At 45.0% G+C, this 25,133-nt stretch overlaps 1 protein-coding gene across 6 annotated transcripts in view; it reads right to left on the bottom strand.

Annotated features, from left to right (window-relative positions):
• Positions 1-25,133, bottom strand: part of WDTC1 (WD and tetratricopeptide repeats 1) — a 104,455-nt gene that overhangs the window by 7,150 nt on the left and 72,172 nt on the right. For 3 of the 6 annotated variants that reach the window (XM_060089229.1, XM_060089228.1, XM_060089230.1), the window contains 9 exons: positions 13,982-14,028; positions 13,427-13,538; positions 10,462-10,652; positions 7,799-7,981; positions 6,577-6,671; positions 6,054-6,169; positions 4,661-4,736; positions 3,965-4,073; positions 3,018-3,191 (listed from right to left, as the gene is read on the bottom strand). In XM_060089229.1, the coding sequence (XP_059945212.1) occupies positions 3,018-3,191; positions 3,965-4,073; positions 4,661-4,736; positions 6,054-6,169; positions 6,577-6,671; positions 7,799-7,981; positions 10,462-10,652; positions 13,427-13,538; positions 13,982-14,028 (1,103 nt within the window). The remainder of the gene's footprint in view (positions 1-3,017; positions 3,192-3,964; positions 4,074-4,660; positions 4,737-6,053; positions 6,170-6,576; positions 6,672-7,798; positions 7,982-10,461; positions 10,653-13,426; positions 13,539-13,981; positions 14,029-25,133) is intronic. The other 3 variants (XM_060089232.1, XM_060089231.1, XM_060089233.1) reach the window with 3 other exon arrangements.

Below are 25,133 nucleotides of genomic sequence, written 5' to 3'. Positions count from 1 at the left end.
TGCGCTTCCTGCAGCCACCCCAGCCCACCTTTGAGAGATCTCATGGCAAGGGTACTTGGGGATGAAGAGAATCCTGGCTCAGCCCAGGCCTTGCTCCCCAGGAGACAGACTACGTTAAGGAGGCAAGCCAGGAGCCCCGAGGTCTTGGCAGGGTAGGTAGAGGGTGGGAGGTGGGTGGGAGGCAAAAACCAGTGTCCGGCTGCCCTCTGCTGGACACAGCGTGCAACTGCGCACCCACTCACCCCAGGCACCCGCAGCGCTGCAGCAGCAGGCCTGGCATCTTGCCCGCCTCAGGCTCCCCAAGCTCTCCTTCTCCCTTCCTCTATCCACCTCCTCAAATCCCCCCGGCTGGCCTTTAAAGCCATGTCCAAGGCGGGGGGCCCTCAAGGACAGTTCTGTGCTCCGGGGAAGCCAGAAGCGCCAGGCTGGGGACTCAGGGTCTGAGCAGCAGGCAGCAAGCCCTCAGCCAGACCCCCCTCTGTCCTGGCTGACTGATCCACAGCAGCTGTGGCCTCTACCTCCCAGGGCTGGAGGATGGGGCCTGACAGTCTGGCAGAGTCAGTTCTCTGGAAGCTGATGGCGGGGGGGGGGCGGGCGGGCATACACCAGGAGCTCCAGATCATCCACACTGACTTCTCCAAACTCCCAAAGCATGGATATGGGGAAGTGGGAATGGTTTTGGGGGGGTGGGGAGGGGCCAAAGAAAAAGCCCCTCCTTCTCCCACCCTGTGCCGGAATATAAAGCACACCTTCCCCCAGCTCCACAGACCAGTCCCACCTCTTATCTGGAGAGCCAGGCGGGTCACAGGAGCCACCTCTCCTTTGGGAGCTGTGGGGTTGGTTTTGTTTTTTGTTTTCCTGCTGGGTTGAGGTGGGCCGAGGACCCAACCGTGCTAAGCAGCACTCCCTAGAGCTGACAGTCCCTCCACCAAGGCACAGCTCACAGCTCCCCTGCACGGGGCCAGAGCAGGCCCAACATGGGAGCTATCCTCCTGACCCTCCTTCTCCTACAGCGCTCAGAGGAAGCATCCGGTCCTTGGAGCAGCCATGCTCAGACCAGGAGCAAGCAGCTCAGCCAGGGTGGGGGCAGGCAGGAGACAGAGTGCTTCGATGGCACGGCCTGCGTCAAAACGGGTGGCTGTGACGAAGGAGCAGGCGCTGTTTGGAAAGCCAATTACTGCCTGCAAGGTGGCCCTCAGAGCTCCTGGAGAGAGCCAGACCAGAGAGCAGCCAGGTGCCAGAGGGTGACCGCTCCCACTGCATCCAGGAGCAGATGGCAGCCCTGGGGAGACTGGCCCGGGACAGAATGTGACATTCTGGGGGTCACTGGCAGGCATGTGGGGCTGGGGAGAGAGCAGGCTGGCCCCAGGGCTCACCCATCCAGACTTACTGCCAGATCAATCTCCCTGAAAAGACAGCCCTCAGCACAGCCCTCTCCTGCTCAAAACTCTTCAGAAGCTGCCCATCGTCCACTGAATCAAGACCAAAACGCCACCGCTCTGCATTCCAAGTCATTCCCAGGCCGGCCCCAGGCTACCTCACAGACTCATCTCCTGCCAGTCCCAGCCCGAACCCTCTGCTCCAGCCAAATGGATTTGTTGTTCTGCAAACAAGCTCTTCAGTCAGCCCCCCGCCCCCATGCCTTTGTTCACACCATTTCATCTCCCTGGGAATGTCCTTCCCCCACAGTCCCCTCCTCCTTGCCTCTCCCGTCTAAGCCTGCTGACACTGAAAGCCCATTCAGACATCACATCTTCCTGGTGCTTCCCTGATCACCAGTTAAAGTGACCTAACTTTTCTTGATGCCCACAGCACTTCACCTGATCATTCAAAGACTTACTGCTTCCTGCCTCTTTGGTGATGAAGCATGTCCACATCTTTATCCCCTGTCCAGAGACTGGGCACTCTGGAGCACAAGAACTCAGAGTGACAGAACTTTGTGTCCCTAGTTCCTAGTGCATAGTAGGAATTCAGAGAACATGTTGAGGGTACCCATGGATTGGGAAATCATCAGTCTCTCTTAGCAAGAATGCAGGAATGAGACAGCTCTTAGCCTGCAGCCTGGATGAACACCACTGCATTCTACCCACCTGCTGGGAAAGAGGGGCAACACACCTCAGGATGGCCCCAAAGCTGTTGTCTCCTGGGGTTGGCTGCCATCTGAGCCCTTGGCAAGCTCCTGATGCCTGAGCTAAGGCCCGTGGGGGCAGCACCATTCCGAACCCCCATCCACCATCCTGCTGACTTGGGTGGGTTTCTTAAGCTTCCCTCTCTGGCCTGACTAGTTGCAGCCAGACGATGGCACACCAGCTGGCCTGTCTGTCTGGGCAGAGCCAAGGGATGCCAGACGGAGCAGAAATGGCTGTGGGCCCAGCTTTATCCATCTCCCATCCTGGCCCTAGGCTGGGGGATGGGGTCTGCCTGCCTGCTTGCCTGCTGGTGCTGCAGGCAGAAGGGCCGGGGGCCCTGATGGTCTCCAAAGATAAAGGGTTCTTCAGGATATGGACCTACTCCCTTACCACCAGCCACTACAACTCAGCAAGACCCACAGACAGCTTTGGATGTCTAGGATCTTGTTTGTGTTTGGTCCAGACGGTCCAAGAGCATAGGAAAGCAAGCCCCAAGGTCAAGGAGCTGCAGAATCATTTCAAACAGATACCAACTGAATTCACCAAATGCCTCATTTCCATCTAGCAAGATTCTACTGATCCTTCAAAGTCCAATTCAAGGCGCAATTCTCCAAGAGTGGGGATTAACCATTCTCCCAATTCCTACTTCCAGTGGTCACAGCACTTTCTAACAAAGCACCATGTTGAAGCTACTTGTGAACATGTTCCACTGAACTGTGAGCTTTCTTGGTGTTTGAGACTTCCTGACTAATGAGTCAGGCACTTGCCCACCACTAACCTGGAGGTGGGGAGGAGAAGCCTGGGCCTAAGAAGCCCTAAGAGGCAGCAGGATGTCACTGCTACCTTCCATGGATGCCTCAGCAGCTTGTTTCCATCAGGCCCACTCACCACTTGCGCTTCATGTAGGCAGCAGCTCGGTTCCCGTAGAGCATGGCGTTGTGAGGGGCCCTCTGCACGGCCTTGCTGTAAAGCTGAATGGCCTGGGTCCACTGCTGGCAGGCAAAAGCCTCATTGGCTTGCTGTTTCACACGCTCCAGGTATGGGGGCAGCTCTACTTGGGGGCTGTGGGGGAAGCAGAGCCAAGTCAGGCCAACCAAGGAAGGCCAGAGAAGCCTCTCAGGAAGTCTGTAGCCCTGCCTGAAGGCCACTCAGGTTTTCCTGGTCCCTGGGATCTGCACTGTCATCTAAAAGAGGGTACCACTCCTATCCTTGGCCTGGGTTATTGTGATAGGTAATGGTCACAATTCTAGATGCTCTGAGCCAGTTGGGGGGGAAAAAAAAAACCAGGGAGAAATGAAGCTGTCCTGGACGGGTTTAAGGGAATTCTTAGTAGCTGAAACCTACAGCCTCCATGCTGAGCCGAACCTCCTTACCACCCAAGTGCCTCCCGTGGATCTCTCTGTAGATAATTACGTTTCTCCCAAGGGCTAGAGGATCTGGGCACCTCTGTATCCAAAGCCCAGCACAGGGCCTGGAAGTGAACGGAGGCTAGAAGATGCTATGAATGGAGAAAATATAACGGGGGAGGCCCGTCTGTGTGGGACCCCTTTATAGGAGGGAGCCCAGTGCTAACAGGAGCTAGCCTCTGGGTCCTGATGCCAGCTACTGGTATCAAGGGACCAGAGCTTCAGATTGAGCATGACTGGAGTCCTACCAGGAAGAAGTGGCACTGGGACCACTAGCCACAGTCCAGAAGCCTCTTTGCCCCAGTCCCCTGACTCCGGGGTGTATGCCTGGGTGGGGGTCAGGAGGAAGGTTTACAGGACATGCCCTCCCTCCAGTCCAGTGGGGTGTAACTGGGGCTGGGAAGGTTGGGAAAGTCAGGCTGGCCTCACCTGACATGTCCTCTACTCTCTGGCAGCCGGAAGCCATTGCTGTGAAGGTGCAGGCCATTGGACACACCGTTGGACACACCATTGGTGGACATCTTGCCATTCTGAACTTCTGGGAGGGGGTGGGCAGAAAGGAACAGCAACAACTTAGGAGGAGGTTCTCATTTCTCCTCAGCAGCCCTCCAGCTTCCACCACAGGGTCTGATGGTTCCACTGTGGGGCTATCCCCCCAGGGTAGGTCTATTCCCAGAAAGCAGGCAAGGACATAAAGAAAAGTCTGTGCGCCCTCTGCTGGCTGAAGAGGGACACAACTTCAACTTGGCATTAGCTGGGGGTGGGGATGGGAGTGGGGGGTGAGGAGGTGCCTAAAACAACTGTAGGCCCCAGGAAGAAATCAATGAGGAGACTGGTCCAGGACGAGAAGGGAAAGACAATTACTTCAGGCCCTCAAGAGCCAAGCACGGAAAGAACCTGCTTTTTCGGAGGGAAGTGAAAAGGGCTGTGACGCAAACCCCTTTGACAGACCTCTCTGACCTAATATTACCTTCCCTCTTACTGTACAGTGTTATTTCAGAGAATCTACTCCTTTTGCAGGATCACAGCCAGCACAAGGTAAGTGGCAGGCTTCTCAGCAGAGGCAGTGTACACTCATGCTCCCCAGCAGAGATGCCCTAAAGGATACCTGAAGGGAGAACTTACCCCCTGAGGAGTGGCATTTTCTAGGCAAGAGGAAGGTGTACGGCCGCTGCTTGTAAGTCAGGTCAAACAAATAGACCTAGAGTGCAGGGGTCAAGAAAAGAATGGACACTGTGAAGCAAGAACATGGCCGGACTGTAAGCGAGGCCTGGGTGGCTCCCAGGAACACAGCTGAGTGTTGAGCAGGGAACCATCAAGTGAGGGAGAAGGGGTGTTTCTATGGAGCAAACCTCAGGCAGGAAAATCTCGCCAGTTCCTGGCCCTTAGGGTGGATGGCTTGAAATACTGTCATTACTTCGAATCACGTGTTTATTAGGTCGACAAGGTCCTCAGAGGTCTCATGTTACAGATGGGAAAACTGAAGCCTCAGAGCAGAGAAGCAATTTGCCCAAAGTAACACTGCTAGTTACTTCCCTCGGTAAATATTAGCTATTATTACTTACTATTTATTGAATTCTTACTTTGCTCCAGGACCTCTGCTAAGTGTTTTATATGGCTTTTTTTCATTTCATCCTAGAAACCCCCCCACGAAAAGGTACTATTATTATCACCCCCTGAACAGATGAAGAAATGTAGGCTCAGAGTTTAATTAATTTATCCAGGGCCATAAAAGCAGCAGGTGGCACAGTCAGGACCCAAAACCAAGTCTGTCTGGCTCCGAACCACTCTGCTAGACTGCCTCGCTACTCATCTTTATGCTACCTTTAAGCCAGGTGACGGCTAAGCAACTTGAAGCCAGATTCCTCTTCTGAACTCAAGGGCTCACCTAGTCTCCATCCCATTTCTCTTGTGTCACACCTTGACTTTAAGTGTCATCAACGGTTTCACTTGCCATGTCGCTCCCATCAGCCTAGGATGGATCATATTTCACATTTGTTTCCCTCGTGTTTATGCTAATGCTATCCCCAGAGTAAGTACTCAGTGACTTTGTAGAGTAACTGAATTTTTGCAAGGCTTACTAAATATCCTGACTGAGAGATTGTAAACAGAAGGGTTAGCAACCTGCCGTTATCAAAGAACACCTCCCAAAGCTGGCCCTAAACTGCAGCCTGGCTGCATGCTCTGAGCCCCAGGATTTCCTCCTAGGAAAATAGCAGATGAGGAAACCAAGGTTCAGGAAAATGAAGAGAGTTGTTCAAAGTCACAGTACACAGCTACTAAACAAAAGGCCAGCATCTGAAGACAAGTCTGTCAGTTCTGAACCTTACACTCAAGGCCAGGGCACCTCTCTGGGAATTCCATAGATGCCATGGCACTTCCACATTTCACAGTAACGTCATTTACAATGAGGCTTCTTGTCTGCCTCATGGTAGGGGATGTGGGGTACACAGCCCTGGCTGCTGGATACGAGGGTGGGAGGGGGAAGGGCAGAGCCACGTTGGGCAGCCGTCCATACCTGCTCTCCTCCCATGTTGACCAGCAGCTCTGTGCCATTGGGGCTGAAGGTCACATAGGTGGCAACCAGCACTCTCAGACGGTTGTTGTAGTCGGGCAGCTTCACTGGCAGGTGACCTGCAGGGAACAGCCCTGTTACCCTAGTGTGAGGCTTCCAATCCCTCCCAAAAGGGGCAGGGAGTTGTGAGAAGTCAACCATATCAATGATGATAGCCATCATTTTCATCAGAAAAGCAACTACAAGTGTTGAGCCCTTACTATATGAACTGGGCCAACTGTGTTATATGCTTTATCTCATTGAGTCATTACAACCCCATTTTACAGAAAAGAAATTAAGGCTCCTCAAGGGTAAGTCACTTACCAAAGGTTGTATGATAGCTGGTCACTGACAGTCAGCATCAAAGCCCAGGTCTGTCTGATTCTAAACCCCTCTTGGTCACCATCCCATGCTGCCTCCTTGCACTGCCCCACAGACAATCAGCACCCTGCCAAGAGTTTAGGGCCAGAGTTGGGCTGAGCCCTACCTGCTACATAATACTGGGCTGCGCCATCTGGAAGGGGCTTCTGCCGGTCACAGAAGGTGTGCACACCTGCTGAAGGGCTCTGCTTCATGCTCTTTCTGGTGGGAAGACAAACCATATAGGTTATAATGCTTAACAGTACTCCTGGCTAGACCATACCACACTTCCTGGAGAAAAACCCAAGTGTATATCCCTGGAGAGATACAGGAGGAGGTACCTTTCTTCCTTATCTCAGCACCCCCAAAGGTCCACCAACTAGACAGCTGTGGACACATACATTACAGTGCTTTATAAGTAAGTCCTGCCTACTTGTCTTGGTTCATGGCCACCCTATTACTCACATTTTACAGATGAGGAAGCTAAAAGCTCAAGGCCCACCCTAAGTCATGCAGTGTGTGAAGAGCAATAGTGGTCACCCAAATCCACAAATGAAAGTAATGCAGGCCAGAAGTTTCTGCACTTATCCCAGGAGTCCACTAAAAACCCAGGCTGGTGGAGCCGCTCAGGTCTGGGACTTCTGTGGAGATTCTGAGTATATTCTACTTTTGTTTAAAAAAAAAAAAAGAATAAAGTAGAATTATATGTACAAATAAAGGAATTACATGTATAAGATTATAACTCTGTACATACACTCATAGTGAAAGAACAAGCAGAAAATACTATATACAGTGATTTCTTTCAGGTAATGGAGTATGGGTAATTTCTTTAATATATTTTTCATATTTTCCAAAATAAGCATGGATTAAATTTTTTAAAAAAGAATCACAAAATTAAAAAACCCCACCTCAGGGCTTCCCTGGTGGCACAGTGTTTAAGAATCTGCCTGCCAATGCAGGGGACATGGGTTGGAGCCCTGGTCCGGGAAGATCCCACATGCCGCGAAGCAACTGAGCCCGTGAGCCACAACTACTGAGCCCACGTGCCACAACTACTGAAGCCCGTGCGCCTAGAGCCTGTGCTCTGCAACAAGAGAAGCCACCGCAATAAGCCTGCGCGCCGCAACGAAGAGTAGCCCCCGCTCATCGCAATTAGAGAAAGCCCGCATGCAGCAACAAAGACCCAATGCAGCCACAAATAAATAAATTAGATACAACATTAAAGAAATAAAAAACGTAAAAAAAAAAGGCAAAAACAACCCACCTCAAAAAGAAGAGGGCATGGCAATGAGGGAAAGGGGCAGCAGGTTCCAGGTTCCCTTGCCCATGGGAGGCCGCGCTATTCATACCTGTGGTTATGGATCATGCGAATGTCATAGAGCCTCACAAAGGGCCCACTGGCCCCCACTGCCAGGCAGTTGTTATCCTGGGGGTTGACGGTGAGGCACTTGGCCTCCACCAGCTGACCACAGTACTCTGTCAGGTCAATCAGCACCTCCGAGTGTTTGCTGTTCTCCCGAAGGTCATACTGGCTGTGAGAGAGGACACAGTTAGGGGATTGGGGGTTGTGTCCGTGGGTGGAAGGCAGGGGAGAAGCCAAGGCCCAAATGCAAAGGAAGTGGGAGTGGCTTTGAACCTGTTTGTAAATAATAAGAATGTCAAAAACTACTCCCATTTCTTTTTTTTTTTTTTTTTTTACTCCCATTTCTTGAGTGCCCACTGTGTGCCAGGCACCTGTAGTAGGCTTCACACACATTCTGTTTTATTCTAACATAACTCTTTAAGGTAGATACTACTAAACCCTTTTTTTAAATAGATATCAATATTATTGTTACTAAGTACTATTACTACTGACTACTAACACTTAGTGAGAAATTGCTTTGTGTCCAGTATTGTTCACAAGTGTTATACATGTATTATCTAATTAAATTCTCACACCATCCCTAGGTACCACTAGAAGTTCACAGAAGCTAAATAACTTGCCTGGACGACACTGCAGTAAGTGCAGCGCTGAGATAGGGCAGAGCTGGAAAGTCTGCATTTTTAACCGCCCTGCCCTGCTCCTTGATTAAGAATAATTCTATCCTTAATCTAGTTTCTTGCAGGAGACGAAAGAAGGATAGAGGTGACAGAAAAGAAAATCTGGAGATCATCTAAGAGCTACCTAGAAACACCAACTGCCAGGACAAGCCCAAGTCCCATCCGGGTGGTAAAGGTCATGCCAAAACATCCACCCAGCGTCAGCACACTCCTACTGGGGAACTGCTTTGATGCTGGGACACAGGCACATCCAGAGAATGGTGAGGGCATCATTCATGTGCTCACCCACCTCTGCCTAAACATCTCCAATAATTTCTTCATTGTTCACTTATCTTTCTAAGTCATCCTCACCAGATTGCTCTTCCTAAAATATTGTTTTTGTTGCAGCACTTTCTTGCTCAAAAAATTACAGAGATTCCTCAATACTTTTAGCATGAGTTTACTCTTCGTTTACTTCTATCAAACTACTCAGTCTGGTTTTCAAGACATGATTTCACATACCTCTCCAACCTTGCTCCTCAGTTTTCTAAGGGTGGGTCAGTTACAGCCTCAGAACTGTGTCCTGTATGTGGCACGTTTACCCATGCCTTCACAAACTCTGCTCAAGCTGGGGAGTCCACTCTGCTTTTCCTTGCCCATCCAAATCCTGTCTATTCTGGAAGGCCAGCTTGTGTTCACCTTCTGCTAGGACTCCTCCTCTGACTGTGCCTGCCCCTAAGTGCTTAGGCTCCTGCCCCATGCCCTAGGTGCTTAGCCTCTACCTGCTGCCCTGGCACAGTCTAGTCAGTCAGGGTCAACCAGAGCAACAGAGAGTTGGACCCGCCACCGACCAAGTGCATTCTGTCTGCTAAGTACTGTGCTAAAGTTTTACGGGCACTATCTCAATTTTAATGCTCAGGCCAACAAAAGAGATATTATGATAATTCCCATTTTATAGATGAGGAAACTGAGGTCCGGGAGGTGAAGTAATTTGCCCCAGACACTGAGTGACAGAGGGAGGACTTGACTTGATCTGTCTAAGTTCTAGTTCATGTATGACTTAGACACCCCTCCTCCTCTGTAACAGGGAAGAGGGCACAAAGTCCCATAGTTATCTCAAGGGAGGCAATTAAAGCAGATTGCGGAGATAAGGAAAAAGTTCTAAGGTTATATGTGAAGAAAGGAGCTAAAGAAAGGCAACGAGACCATTTTAAGAAGAAGGGAAGTAGAGGCAAAGGTGTGACGATATAGGCCAGTGAAAAGGGGGAGAGTCCACTTAACCATTTCTGGCTGGCTATCCCCCTCCCAGAAATATGCCCATTGAGCGACTGTTCAAGGAAAATGTATCGAGTGCCTCTATGTGCCAGGTAGTGTGCTGGGCTCTAGGAACACAACCAAGGACAAGAAAGACATGGACGAGATGGACAAGACAGACAAAATGCTGAGGGAGTTTACTACTCAGTGAGGGACACAGACAAAAAAGTAAACCATCAAGTAAATAAAATAAAAGAACTATAGAGGGTGATTAGAGTTATAGAGGATACAATTAGGGCACGGAGACAGAGAACAATGGTGGGGATCTATTTTAGATAGGATGGTCACAGAAGGTGCTTCTCGGGAGGTGACTCTTAAGCTGTCTCCTTAGGGTAAGAAAGAGTTGAGAAGGAGCTGGGACTGAGAAAACCAGTTAGAGGGAACAGCAAGTATGAAAGCCCAGGGGAGGCAGACTGTGCATCTGAGATGGTGAGAAAGCCAGTGGGCTTGAACGTTGCTCAGGAGAGGGTAAGAAGTGGGGAAGTTGAAGAATAGGGTAAGTAAATCAGTGGAGTTGGTTCACTGATAACTGTGCTGGGCAGACAAATGAGGCTGGAACTCTGTTGGAGGGAAGGAGCCAGGCCTGTGGAAGGAAGCAGCAGGGCAGATAGGATGGGGGAACCGACATGGAGTGGGAGCCGGGGAGGCACAGGCCCCGCTCCCTGCCTCAGGCCCTCACCGGATAAGCCCATCCTCAGCAGCGCTCCAGAATGTGTTGGGCCACATGGGCGCCGTGGCGATGCGTTTCACCCGGTTTGTGTGGTCTCCAAACATGTGGATCGTCTCCTTTACTGTCAGGTCGTGGACGTGCACCTTGGAGTCAGCTGCCCCTGTGATCAAGATGCGGTCCCCAGCGTGAGGCAGGAACTGCTTGGGAGAGATTGAAGAAGAGGTTGGCAGGTGGTGGGGCTAGGGCACGCAAGGAGACCAGCCTGGATGTTAGCACCTTCTTTTCCCTCTCCGTATCAGATAAGAAAACGAGCCCATCCAAGACAATCCACCAAGAAAACTTTGGATCTCGAGCATCAGCCTGTAGGCCTAAAGGTCAAAATCAGGATGTACACCTTTATTTTGCCAGAGTGGTCCTGACCTATGCCAAGCTGGACTACCTAAGGAAACCTCTTCCTCTGATTCTTCCCCAGGTAAGAGCTGAATAGATGACAATCATAGCTGTTACCACTTACTAAGCATTTACCATGTGCTAGACATTGAGCAGGTAATTTATCTTATTAATACTTACAATAACCCCATTAAAAATTGAGGTCTGGCACTAGCATTCAGTAGGACTGTCAATTCAAACCCAAGTCTGTCTGACTCCTATATGCCTCATGATGGCTATTTAACAACCTGGGGGTTAAGTAATAAATTAGTCTTGAAATGAAAAGGACTTTCAGTGTTATAAGGGAGTGGGCGCTTTAAATTGGTTCAAATATTTCTGGAGAACAATCTGGCAATAGGTAAGAAACATAAAAACGATTTCTATCTTTTGACCTAAAACTTCCACTTCTGAGAAATAATTCTAAAAGAAAAAAGGGACCTACGCAGAAATGCTCCAAGTAGCACTCCTTACAATGGCAAGTGCTGGAAATGGCTCAAAAGTCCAAACTTGGGGAAGGGCTGAGCATCAACAGAATACATCTTTATGTGGCCATTATTCAAAAGGACAACCCCATCATTCTGATGAAGTTGAGAACAAAATATTCCAGATCACATATGGCAAGGTCAAAATACCCACAAACATAACCTTGATTAATAATTTTAAAAACATATACAGTTCTATCACCTAGTGTTGAGGAAGAAAAATATTCGGGTGTGGTGTAAGTTGAGTTCTTCTCTTCTTTCTTAAGTTTAAAAGACTGAATTATCTTTTTTTCTTAGTTGAAAAGTTTCTCCCAACCCACAACACGGCTGAATGGGTGCTGGGGTCTGGGGGGGTGGGGGAGAGGGTGTTGACATTTTCCTGCATTTAAGTAGCTAAAGCCCCACTTGACTCTAACAATTCACTCTTTCCACATGCACTTCTCTAATAGCTCACCAGCATAAGGGCTAGATGAAACAGATGGAACTTGATCATTTTTAGGGACAACTAGTAGTCTTTAATCCTCGCTGGAGACAACATATACCCCACGCGCAACAGAAATAAACAGGAGAACCCTTGGGAAGAGCTTGTGGCCGCTGCCATACTCGTTCCACAGTATAGATGCCACCAGGGGGAGCTCGTGGGTTAAATAAATAGATCTGTGGTGTTTTATTACCAGAAGAGAGAGGAACCCTTTTCTATACCTTTTTATAACAGAAGAGGAGGCTGAGAGTCTGTGAATATAAGTGCCTTGCCCAAGGTCTTTCTTTTAGGGAGTATCAAGGTCATTGTCCAATTCTGGTCTCTGAACTCAACATTTTGTGTTCTATGATGCCAAACTGATAGCTTAGGTCCCTTCCCCAGATCTGACCCCACTGATTTAAACTGGACCTAACACTTTTCAGGGGAGGAAAGCAGTCTCTGTTCATCATGCAAGAGGTGAATCAGCATTGTTCTGTCTCTCAAATCACAGAAATTCATCTAGGATTGGTCCCTGGAACAGGAGATGAGAATCAGAGCTTAGGAAAGAAGCTCTGATTAGTGAAATAAGTTGGTTTTGAGCTCTTGAATCTATCTTCTTCTTCAGGTATCTTGTAACTCATCTTGATATTAATTAGGAAAATATTTCTTAGATTAGTGAGGCTTTCCAAAGGACAGCCTCACTCTCACATACATCCACTGCAGAATTTCAGAGCTGGAAAGTCCTTAAAGGTCATTTCCTTCAGCCTTCAACCTAGCAGATGAAAGTTCCCAGTGAGGAATACCTCAGTGCTAGGACATCTACTACATCCTCAGAAGGCCCATTTTACCTTTTTCAAATATCTCTAAGCATTAGACAATTCTTTCCTTCATCAGGCCTACATTTGCTTCTGAAAACTTAACAGTCACTATTCCTAGGTCTGTTCTCCGGGACCGAGAGGCACAAGTTTCATGTCACTTCTACATAACAGGTCTTCAGAGGTCTGAAGTCCTTTAAGTCCCCTGCCTCCCGTCTTCTCAGCTCAACTCCCCTCGATCAACAATCAGAGACTCATTTCCTATGACAAGTAGAACAGCTAAAATCACCTGTGACAGGTGCTTATTAAATCAATCATCTCATTGAACTGTAACATCAACGCTGTGGATTGCTACTTCCTTTTTTTAGTTAAATTATTTATTTACTCATTTATTCATGAATGTGGGGGATTTTCCTTAACTACTTCCTTTTTACAGATGGGTAAACAGGCCCAGAGGGGTCAGGTGATTTTCCCAGTTCACACAGCTTCCAAGGAGCAGAGAAGGGAGTCAAACACAGGTCTGCCTGCTACTGAAGTTCATGCTCAGAACCATACCTCCCATCATCACCACGCACATAAGTATAAATTCATTTGGAGCTGGCCTCTTGGCTCTAAGAGAAGAAGCAGAGCATGGAAAAGAGACGGAATTTCAGGAATCACCAGCAGATGCTCAGATCACAAAGATGTCTGTGACCCCAGGGTATATACATGGGACACACACATGCAAACACAACCATGTGCACAGCCCAGTCACACCATTCACTTGCTTTGTGGCTTATCCTGCTCACCTTGACAGAAAAGATATTTGCAGTGTGTCCCGTGTGCATGGAAAGCAGCTTCTTATGGTGCAGCGGGTCCCACACAATCGTGTGCTGGTCATCAGAACCAGAGGCCAGCAAGCTGCAAGTAGAGAGATAGAACAGTTCTGACCTCTCCTCAAGTTCCTGGGCCTCCCTTCCTCTATCCCATGTTTCCCAGTTGATGAGGACTTAGGCTACACAGAACCTGAAGAACAGTAGATGTCACAGAATATAAGGCTATCTTGTAAACAGTGATTGATTCTCTTCTATTTTGTCCTGAGAATTTCTCATCATTCCTTAAATGCAATAGCTTATCAAAAAAACAGGGTTTGGAAGGTCATTCAACTTTCCATCTATCTGGGGTTCATTGTTTAACTGTGTATTGATAATGATGAACTAAACTTAAGTACATAGCAGAGAGCAGCAGTCTCCGCTCTTGGGTCCACTCTTTTCCTTGGATCTACAAAGAGGAAGGAAAGTCCCCTTCTCCCAACCTCCCCATACCATTCTCCAGCACCCCTAGGTGTCGGAGCTCATACTTACTCTCCTTTCTCATTCCACTCCAGACAGTTGACACATCCTGAGTGACCCTGGGGGAGCAAATGGAGAGGGACAAGAAGAGAGCCAATTAGAGGTTCTCCTGGATAACTCAACATCAAGAAGTGGAAGTGAACAGGTAAAATAGCCTTTCCGTCATCAGTGTTTTCCAGGCGTATGTGAGTGACCAGGATTGAATTAAACTGCCTGGCATTTTACAATATATAAGGTACCTTCATATTCATGATCTCACTTGATACTGAACCCCTCTGAGCCATAAAGGGCAGATTTCATTGATCCTATTTTGCAGAAAAGTAAACTGAAGTTCAGATAATAGTAGTAGAAGTTATATCCAAACAAATTTCTGCTCCTACCACTAGAGGGGACATGTCAACAGTCCCTTCAAGGGACACCCCCTCAGCCACAGAAACTCTGGCAGAGGAGCAACTGACTGAAAGGCAGCCGATTAGCTAGAAGGCTGATCTTCCATTCATTTGGCACACATTTAATTCATCGAGTACTTAATGCATGCCAGGTACTGTTCAGATGCTGGGGGCAGAGCAGTATACAAAATAAATCTTGTATTTAGGTCTTCTGCAGCTTACTTCCAAGTAGGTGGAGCCTGGTATAGTGAAGTAAATTAAGCTTGGGGATTTGAATTGAGAGACACGGAGAAGTGAGGCAGTTAATGACAGATGCTGAAGTTGAAAGCATGTGCAGAGAGAAGTCATGGCAAAGCTAGAATTAAGAGGAAACAGAATCCATGGAAAGCAGAAGGTATGAAGTGGCAGAAACGAGTTTTACATGGGAGAAGGAGAGAACAAGTCACTTCCATTCCTACACTCTGTTCTTTCTTTCCCTCACCCTCCCTCATTCCTAATGGCACCTTGATTTTCATTTCATTATCTGCCCGGCTCATATCAGACCATGTGTAAGTTCACTGTCCTTTCCACAGTGATAGGTTCAGAAACTTAGATCTAAGCCAGATTGGACATGGCATTCACTTGGACACAGGTACTGGCTCAGAAATGAGCCTGTGACCCCAATCGGATGCAAGGGGACCAGTTGCTGGGAGTGTGTGGAAAAGGAGTTTTCTCATTTTCAGGAGAGAGTCTGTGAAAGGGATGCCTTTCTTTCTCTGGATGCTGGGTGTCCTAATGTGACTCCTGGACTTGTGACCACGAGGGTAGCCAGCCTGAGAGTGAAATAAACAGAGAGAGGAAAGCCCAGCCAAGGGAATCACAGAAAAATGGAGCCAAAGTGACCAGAGTAACCAACCCTGATGCCTACCCTACTCCTGGGCTTCCAGTCAGGAGCCAGTCTGCTCATTATTGTTTAAGGTCACTTGCATTGGGCTGTTACCTGTGGCCCAGAGCATCCTGATTAACTCATTCTTCAGGTCGCAGTTTATCGGCACTTCCCTCAAGATGCCTTTCCCACCCTGTAAATCTGGGAAGGAGGCGCATCCTTCCTGTGCTCTCCTACTGTCACACTGTATTATGGCTCTGTGTCGACATGGTTATTTTGCTTCACCACACTGAGTTGCAGGGAAGTGGCCTCTGTGTACTGTGTTCACTGTATCCCCTAGGCCAGGTACAGTGCCTGGCACATATCTGCTGCATAATGAACAAGTGAGTCCAGGGGGACTAGTGGGAAGAATCAAGAGACATGAACAAATCTAATTCCCTGACTCTCTAGGCAGAAGAGGCTTTTCCTCTGCCTTCTCCTTCCTTCTTACCCGTTGTCCTATAAAGATTCTCATTTGAGTTGATCCTCATTTCTTTCTGGGTTCTGCACTTAGATACATTATTGACACATTCACTCTGTTCAAACTTGCCAGACCACTTACTGACCTGAGGCCTCTCACTTTCCCATAGCACTTGGTGGAAACCCCACACATGACTCTGGTCGTCACTCTTTCTGGATCAGAATCATTTCTGTCCTCACCCCTCTCATTTTCCTACCAGGCTTTAAATTACTTGTGCCCAGGGCTCACGTCTTCAGCTTGCAACTTCCCAGAGTACCGAGGGCCTTGAATGAGCACCACTTACTGAGGGTTTACAAAGAGCGAGGCACAGTACCTTGCACTTGGGGTAGGCAGAACAACGGCCCCCTTACAAACGTCCACGTCCTGATCCTCTGGAACCCATGAATATGTTATGGTAGGTGGCAAAAGGGACTTTGCAGATGTGATTAAGGTTAAAATCCTTGAGGTGGGGAGATTAGCCTAGATTATCCAGGTGAGCCCAGTATAATCACACGAGTCCTTAAAATCAGTGAACCTTGGGACTTCCCTGGCAACCCAGTGGTTAAGACTTCGCCTTCCAATGCAGGGGTTGCAGGTTTGATCCTTGGTCAGGGAGCTAAGATCCCACATACTTCAGGGCCAAAAAACCAAAACATAAAACAGAAGCAATACTGTAACAAATTCAATAAAGACTTTAAAAATGGTCCACGTCAAAAAAAAAAAATCAGTGAACCTTTCCTGGCTGCAGAGAGTAGAGAGATGTTGGTGTGAAAGGGTCTTGACCTGCTATTGCCAGTTCTGAAGATGGAAGAAGGGGGTCACGAGCGAAGAAATACAGCAATCTCTAGAAAGCGGGAATTGCAAGAAAACGGATTCTACTCTATAGCCTCCAGAAGGAGCATAGCCCTGTCAAGACTTTAGCCTGGTGAGACCCATGTCAGACTTCCGATCTACAGAACTGTAAGATAATAAATTTGTGTTGTTTTAAGCCACTAAGTTTGTGGTAACTTGTGGTAGCAACAGGAAACTAATACAGCATTCTACATGCATTATCTTGTTTAAGAAACAGGTATCGATTCACAGAAAGATAGACAAGATGAAAAGGCAGAGGGCTATGTATCAGATGAAGGAACAAGATAAAACCCCAGAAAAACAACTAAATGAAGCGGAGATAGGCAACCTTCCAGAAAAAGAATTCAGAATAATGATAGTGAAGATGACCCAGGACCTCAGAAAAAGAATGGAGGCAAAGATCGAGAAGATGCAAGAAATGTTCAACAAAGATCTAGAAGAATTAAAGAACAAACAAACAGAGATGAACAATACAATAACTGAAATGAAAAATACACTAAAAGGAATCAATACCAGAATAACTGAGGCAGAAGAACAGATAAGTGACCTGGAAGACAGAATGGTGGAATTCACTGCTGCAGAACAGAATAAAGAATGAAAAGAAATGAAGACAGCCTAAGACACCTCTGGCACAACATTAAATGCAACAACATTCGCATTATAGGGGTCCCAGAAGGAGAAGAGAGAGAGAAAGGACCATAGAAAACACTGGAAGAGATTATAATCGAAAACTTCCCTAACATAGGAAAGGAAATAGCCACCCAAGTCCAGGAAGTGCAGAGAGTCCCAGGCAGGATAAACCCAAGGAGAAACACGCCGAGACACATAGTAAGCAAATTGGCAAAAATTAAAGACAAAGAAAAATTATTGAAAGCAGCAAGGGAAAAACGACTCCCCTGGGAGTTCCCAAGGGAACTCCCATAAAGTTAACAGCTGATTTCTCAGCAGAAACTCTACAAGCCAGAAGGGAGTGGCATGATATACTTAAAGTGATGAAAGGGAAGAACCTACAACCAAGATTACTCTACCCAGCAAGGATCTCATTCAGATGTGATGGAGAAATCAAACGCTTTACAGACAAGCAAAAATTAAGAGAATTCAGCACCACCAAACGAGCTCTACAACAAATGCTAAAGGAACTTCTCTAAGTGGGAAACATGAGAGAAGAAAAGGACCTACAAAAACAAACCCAAAACAATTAAGAAAATGATAATAGGAACATACATATTGATAATTACCTTAAATGTGAATGGATCAAATGCTCCAACCAAAAGACACAGGCTTGCTAAATGGATACAAAAACAAGAACCATATATGTGCTGTCTACAAGAGACCCACTTCAGACCCAGGGACACATACAGACTGAAAGTGAGGGGATGGAAAAAGATATTCCATGCAAATGGAAATCAAAAGAAAGCTGGAGTAGCAATACTCATATCAGATAAAATAGACTTTAAAATAAAGAATGTTACAAGAGACAAGGAAGGATAGTACACAATGATCAAGGGATCAAACCAAGAAGAAGAGATAACAATTATAAATATATATGCACCCAACATAGGAGCACCTCAATACATAAGGCAACTACTAACAGCTATAAAAGAGGAAATTGGGGCTTCCCTGGTGGCACAGTGGTTGAGAGTCCGTCTGCCGTTGCGGGAGACGTGGATTTGTGCCCTGGTCTGGGGGGATCCCACATGCCGCGGAGCGGCTGGGCCCGTGAGCCATGGCCGCTGGGCCTGCATGTCCAGAGCCTGTACTCCGCAACGGGAGAGGCCATGGCAGTGAGAGGCCCACGTACCTCAAAAAAAAATAAAATAAAATAAAAAAGAGGAAATCGACATTAACACAATAATAGTGGGGGACTTTAACACCTCACTTCACCAATGGACAGATCATCCAAACAGAAAATTAATAAGGAAACACAAGCTTTAAATGACACAATAGACCAGATAGATTTAATTGATATTTATAGGACATTCCATCCAAAAACAGCAGATTACACTTTCTTCTCAAGTGCGCACGGAACATTCTCCAGGAGAGATCACATCTTGAGTCATAAATCAAGCCTCAGTAAATTTAAGAAAATTGAAATCATATCAAGCATCTTTTCTGACCACAATGCTATGAGATTAGAAATCAATTACAGGGGGAAAAAACGTAAAAAACACAAACACATGGAGGCTAAACAATATATTACTAAATAACCAAGAGATCACTGAAGAAATCAAAGAGGAAATCAGAAAATACCCGGAGACAAATGACAATGAAAACACGACAATCCAAAACCTATGGGATGTGGCAAAAGCAGTTCTAAGAGGCAAGTTTATAGCCATACAAGCCTACCTCAAGAAACAAGAAAAATCTCAAATAAACAATCTAAACTTACACCTAAAGGAACTAGAGAAAGAAGAACAAACAAAACCCAAAGTTAGTAGAAGGAAAGAAATCATCAAGATCAGAGCAGAAATAAATGAAATAGAAACAAAGAAAACAATAGCAAAGATCAATAAAACTAAAAGCTGTTTCGTTGAGAAGAGAAGCAAAATTGATACACCATTAGCCAGACTCATCAAGAAAAAGAGGGAGAGGACTCAAATCAATAAAATGAGAAATGAAAAAGGAGAAGTTACAACAGACACCACAGAAATACAAAGCATCTTAAGAGACTACTACACGCAACTCTATGCCAATAAAATGGACAACCTGGAAGAAATGCACAAATTCTTAGAAGGGTATAACCTTCCAAGACTGAACCAGGAAGAAATAGAAAATATGAACAGACCAATCAAAAGTAATGAAATTGAAACTGTGATTAAAAATCTTCCAACAAACAAAAGTCCAGGACCAGATGGCTTCACAGTTGAATTCTATCAAACATTTAGAGAAGAGCTAACACCCATCCTTCTCAAGCTCTTCAAAAAAATTGCAGAGGAAGGGACACTCCTAAAGTCATTCTATGAGGCCACCATCACCCTGATACCAAAACCAGACAAAGATACTACAAAAAGAGAAAGTTACAGACCGATATCACTGATGAATATAGATGCAAAAATCCTCAACAAAATACTAACAAACAGAATCCAACAACACATTAAAAGGATCATACACCATGATCAGGTGGAATTTATCCCAGGAACACAAGGATTCTTCAATATACACAAATCAATCAATGTGATACACCATATTAACAAATTGAAGAAGAAAAACCATATGATCATCTCAATAGGTGCAGAAAAAGCTTTTGACAAAATTCAACACCCATTTATAATAAAAACTCTCCAGAAAGTGGGCATAGAGGGAACCTATCTCAACATAATAAAGGCCATATACGACAAACCCACAGCAAACATTATTCTCAATGGTGAAAAACTGAAAGCATTTCCTCTAAGATCAGGAACAAGATAAGGGTGTCCACTCTCACCACTATTATTCAACAGAGTTTTGGAAGTCCTAGCCATGGCAATCAGAGAAGAAAAAGAAATAAAAGGAATACAAATTGGAAAACTAGAAGTAAAACTGTCACTGTTTGCAGATGACATGATACTATACATAGAGAATCCTAAAGATGTCACCAGAAAACTACTAGAGCTAATCAATGAATTTGGTAAAGTTGCAGGATACAAAATTAATGCACAGAAATCTCTTGCATTCCTATACACTAATGATGAAAAATTTGAAAGAGAAATTAAGGAAACACTCCCATTTACCACTGCAACAAAAAGAATAAAATACCTAGGAATAAACCTACCTAAGGAGACAAAAGACCTGTATGCAGAAAACTATAACACTGATGAAAGAAATTAAAGATGATACCAACATATGGAGAGATATACCATGTTCGTGGATTGGAAGAATCAATATTGTGAAAATGACTATACTACCCAAAGCAATCTACAGATTCAATGCAATCCCTATCAAATTACCACTGGCATTTTTTACAGAACTAGAACAAAAACTCTTAAAATATGTATGGAGACAAAAAAGACTCTGAATAGCCAAAGCAGTCTAGAGGGTAAAAAGCGGAGCTGGAGGAATCAGACTCTCTGTCTTCAGACTGTACTACAAAGCTACAATAATCAAGACAATATGGTACTGACACAAAAACAGAAATATAGATCAATGGAACAAGATAGGAAGCCTAGAGATAAACCCACGCACCTATGGTCAACTAATCTATGACAAAGGAGGCAAGGATATACAATGGAGAAAAGACAGTCTCTTCAATAAATGGCGCTGGGAAAACTGGACAGCTACATGTAAAAGAATGAAATTACAACACTCCCTAACACCATACACAAAAATAAACTTAAAATGGATTAGAGACCTAAATGTAAGATCGGACACTATAAAACTCTTAGAGGAAAACTTAGGAAGAACACTCTTTGACATAAATCACAGCAAGATCTCTTTTGATCCACCTCCTAGAGTAATGGAAATAAAAACAAAAATAAACAATGGGACCTAATGAAACTTAAAAGCTTTTGCACAGCAAAGGAAAACATAAACAAGATGAAAAGAGAACCCTCAAAATGGGAGAAAATATTTGCAAACAGACAAAGGATTAATCTCCAAAATATATAAATAGCTCATGCAGCTCAATATTAAAACCTAAATAGACATTTCGCCAAAGAAGACATACAGATGGCCAAGAAGCACATGAAAAGCTGCTCAACATCATTAATTATTAGAGAAATGCAAATCAAAACTACCATGAGGTATCACTTCACACCAGTTAGGATGGGCATCATCAGAAAATGTACAATCAACAAATGCTGGAGAGGGTGTGGAGAAAAGGGAACCCTCTTGCACTGTTGGTGGGAATGTAAATTAATACAGCCACTATGGAGAACAGTTTGGAGGTTCCTTTAAAAACTAAAAATAGAATTACATATGACCCAGAAATCCCACTACTGGGCATATACCCAGAGAAAACCATAATTCAAAAAGACACATGTACCCCAATGTTCATTGCAGCACTATTTACAATAGCCAGGTCATGGAAGCAACCTAAATGCTCATCAACAGACGAATGGATAAAGAAGATGTAGTACATATATACAATGGAATATTACTCAGCCATAAAAAGGAAGGAAATTGGGTCATTTGGAGAGACATAGATGGATCTAGAGACTGTCATACAGAGTGAAGTAAGTCAGAAAGAGAAAAACAAATATCGCATATTAACGCATATATGTGAAACCTAGAAAAATGGTACAGATGAATCAGTTTGCAGGGCAAAAATTGAGACACAGATGTAGAGATCAAACATATGGACAGCTGGGCTTCCCTGGTGGCGCAGTGGTTGAGAGTCTGCCTGCTAATGCAGGGGACACGGGTTCGAGCCCTGGTCTGGGAGGATCCCACATGCCGCGGAGCAACTAGGCCCGTGCGCCACAACTACTGAGCCTGCGCATCTGGAGCCTGTGCTCCGCAACAAGAGAGGCCGCGATAGTGAGAGGCTTGTGCACTGTGATGAAGAGTGGCCCCCGCTTGCCACACTAGAGAAAGCCCTCGCACAGAAACGAAGACACAACACAGCAAAAATAAATTAATTAATTAATAAACTCCTACCCCCAACCAAAAAAAAAAAAAAAAAAACATATGGACACCAAGGGGGGAAAGCGGCAGGGGGTGGGGGTGGTGGTGTGCTGAATTGGGCAATTGGGATTGACATGTATACACTGATGTGTATAAAATGGATGACTAATAAGGACCTGCTGTATAAAAAAATTAAATTAAATTAGAAAATTAAAAAAATTAACTAACTTCTAACTTGAATGATCATCTATATTCTAGAAATACAATGTGAATGTCTCAAAAACCCCCCACAGGTATCATTACTCATTTCATAGATAAGAAAAACAATGCTCAGAGAAGTTAGGTAATCTGCTGCGATACTGTGATTTATATATATATTTATACGTAGAAAGGTATATTTAGTCTTCATCCTTACTTCTGGCACAGAGTTCCTAAAACCCTTGGAATTTCCTAAGTAATAAGAGTGATAAAGGTTTCGTGATATTCATAACAAACGTCTTTCAACTAACACCTGAGGTTTATGTTAATGAAGTGATTTTTGGAAAGCACCTAAGGATGCAGAACCAAACATATGATTGGAGGGCGGGAACTTTCAGTCCCACCTCCCTGACTTCCAGGAAGGGGAGAGGGGCTGGAGGTTGAACTGATCACCAATGGTCAATGATTTAATCAACCATGCCAATGTGAAGAAAAACAAAAAAGGACAGGGTTCAGCAAGCTTCTGTGTTGGTACACATGTGGAGATTTGGGGAGAGCAGCATGCTCAGAGAGGGCATGGAAGCTATGCACCCCTTTCCATATACCTTGCTTTATGCAGCTCTTTTATCTGCCTGTTCCTCAATTATATCCTTTTATAATAAATCGGTAATCTAGTAAGTAAAATGTTTCTCTGAGTTCTGTGAGTCACTTTAGCAAGTTAATTGAACGAAAGGAGAAGGTGTTTGGAACCTCTAATCTATAGCCAGTTGGTCCAAAGCACAGGTGACAACCTGGATTTGCCACTGGCATCTGAAATAGGTGTTGGGGGTAGGGAACAGGAGGGCAGTCTTGTAGGACTGAACCCTTAACCTGTGGGATCTGATGCTATCTCCAGGTAGATCCTGTCAGAATTGAGTTACATTGTAGGGAACCCAGCTGGTAACAGAGAGTTGCTTGGTGGTGTAAACAAACAAACAACCCCCCCCCCACATGTTAGACATGGCTAATGTGGCACAGCTAGTAGTGGTATCAGGAAGCATTTTAACTCAAGAGCTCAGGCTCTTAAGCACTGTCTGAAAAATGTATTAATGCTTCCAGAATTACTGTATTTGTCCTCAAATCAGTAGCCCATCCAAAGTATAGAAGTCTGGCCACAGTAGACAAATATGATACTTATGATTCATTTTTACATAGTAAAAAATAGCTCAGAGGCAGGTAAGTTGGAGAAAGTGTAGAGAGAAAACCCAAACCAGATTCTACATAAATACAAAGTAACTATTGACAAAAAAACATTAATAAAGGGCTCCATAAGTTAGAATGTATGTTTGGGAAGCTAGTTTACAAGGCACAGACTGTTTAAGAGGATTTGTTTTGGCCTTGATAAATAAGGCTGGCTTAGATTAGGTACACGATCTATAATTACGTTGACAAATACAATGGGAGAAAATATGCCTATGACATATCAGAATTAAACACTGGGTAAAAAGGGGAGAAAACCTCAAACTTTAAAGGAACAGAGAGGAGGGACTGTTTACACATGGCTCCTAAAGAGGAATAGACCTCTGTGTGCCTCCCTGGAACCCAGGAAATGTTTCTACTTAGGGTGAGCCTTCCACACCAGGGATCTGGAGAAAACAGAAAGTGCACAGAGAAAGTACCTGGAATAAAAGCTACAAATCTCACTTAAGTTAAAAATACAACCCCTTACTTCCTGCTTAACTTTATTAAATATTGATTATAATTACTATTTATTATAAGTTCCTATAAATTTCTAGGTAGCATGGTATACAGGAGGAAAAGGAGGCAGGAAGAAGCGTTTTACCACTGCCACTGCTTAGAATTGTAGGTGCATAATGATAAAAAGCAAATGGACTTTTAGGTGGTTTTCTTACTGCTTTTAAATTCCTTACAGACCATGCACCCCCTTACAAGCCTGCACTACTGCCCCCACTTTGGCATGCCGCTGCTAGGTAGAATTCTAGCTATTAATATACCTGATCTCATTATCACTCCCTTTTTACAGGTGAGACCAAGTCTCAGAGATATTAAATAACTTAGCAGGGTCACACAAATTGTAAACGCCAGAGCCCGGATAGGAACCCAGGTCCACATGACTCCAAAGTATTTCTCTGGCTGTGCTGGATTACCTCAAATGTCACCCTTATTCCCACCTGTATTAAAAAGAGATCTCACTGCTGCCATCACCTTAGAGAACTGTTTGTCAGTCTGATATAAATTTAAGCTTATATCTACCCTATGACCCAGCAATTCCATTCCTTAGGTATTTACTTAAGGGAAATGAAAACATTTGTCCACCTAAAGATTGGTATAAGAATATCCATAGATGCTTTAATTTTTAAAGCCCCACACTGGAAATAACCCAAATGATCATCAACAGGAGAATGAATACACAAAAGTAGTGTATTCATACAGTGTAATCCTACTCAGAAATAAAAAGGAACTACCCATAGATACATGCAACCACATGGATGAAACTCAAAAAACGTTATGATAAGCAAAAGAAGCCAAACACAAAAATATGTATACTATATAATTCCATTTACAGAAAGTATATGAACAGGCAAAACTAATCTATGGAGACAGAGCCAAAAAGTGGTTGCTCTGAGGTAGGAGTGTTGACTGGAAAGGGCACCATGGGAACTTCCAGGGTGATGGAAGTATTCCCTATCTTGTCGTGGGTGGTAGTTACTCAAGTGCCAAAACTCATCTAACTCAACACTTGAGACCTATGTACTTCATTTTTATGTAAATCATACCTCAATAAAGAGAGGGAAGAAACAAGGTAGTAATAATAATAGT

This window comes from Mesoplodon densirostris, chromosome 2 (assembly GCF_025265405.1).
Source record: "Mesoplodon densirostris isolate mMesDen1 chromosome 2, mMesDen1 primary haplotype, whole genome shotgun sequence".
Taxonomy (NCBI): Eukaryota; Metazoa; Chordata; class Mammalia; order Artiodactyla; family Ziphiidae; genus Mesoplodon; species Mesoplodon densirostris.
The sequence above is the reverse complement of the archived record's forward strand: the minus strand, read 5'-3'. Positions and strand labels throughout refer to the sequence as shown.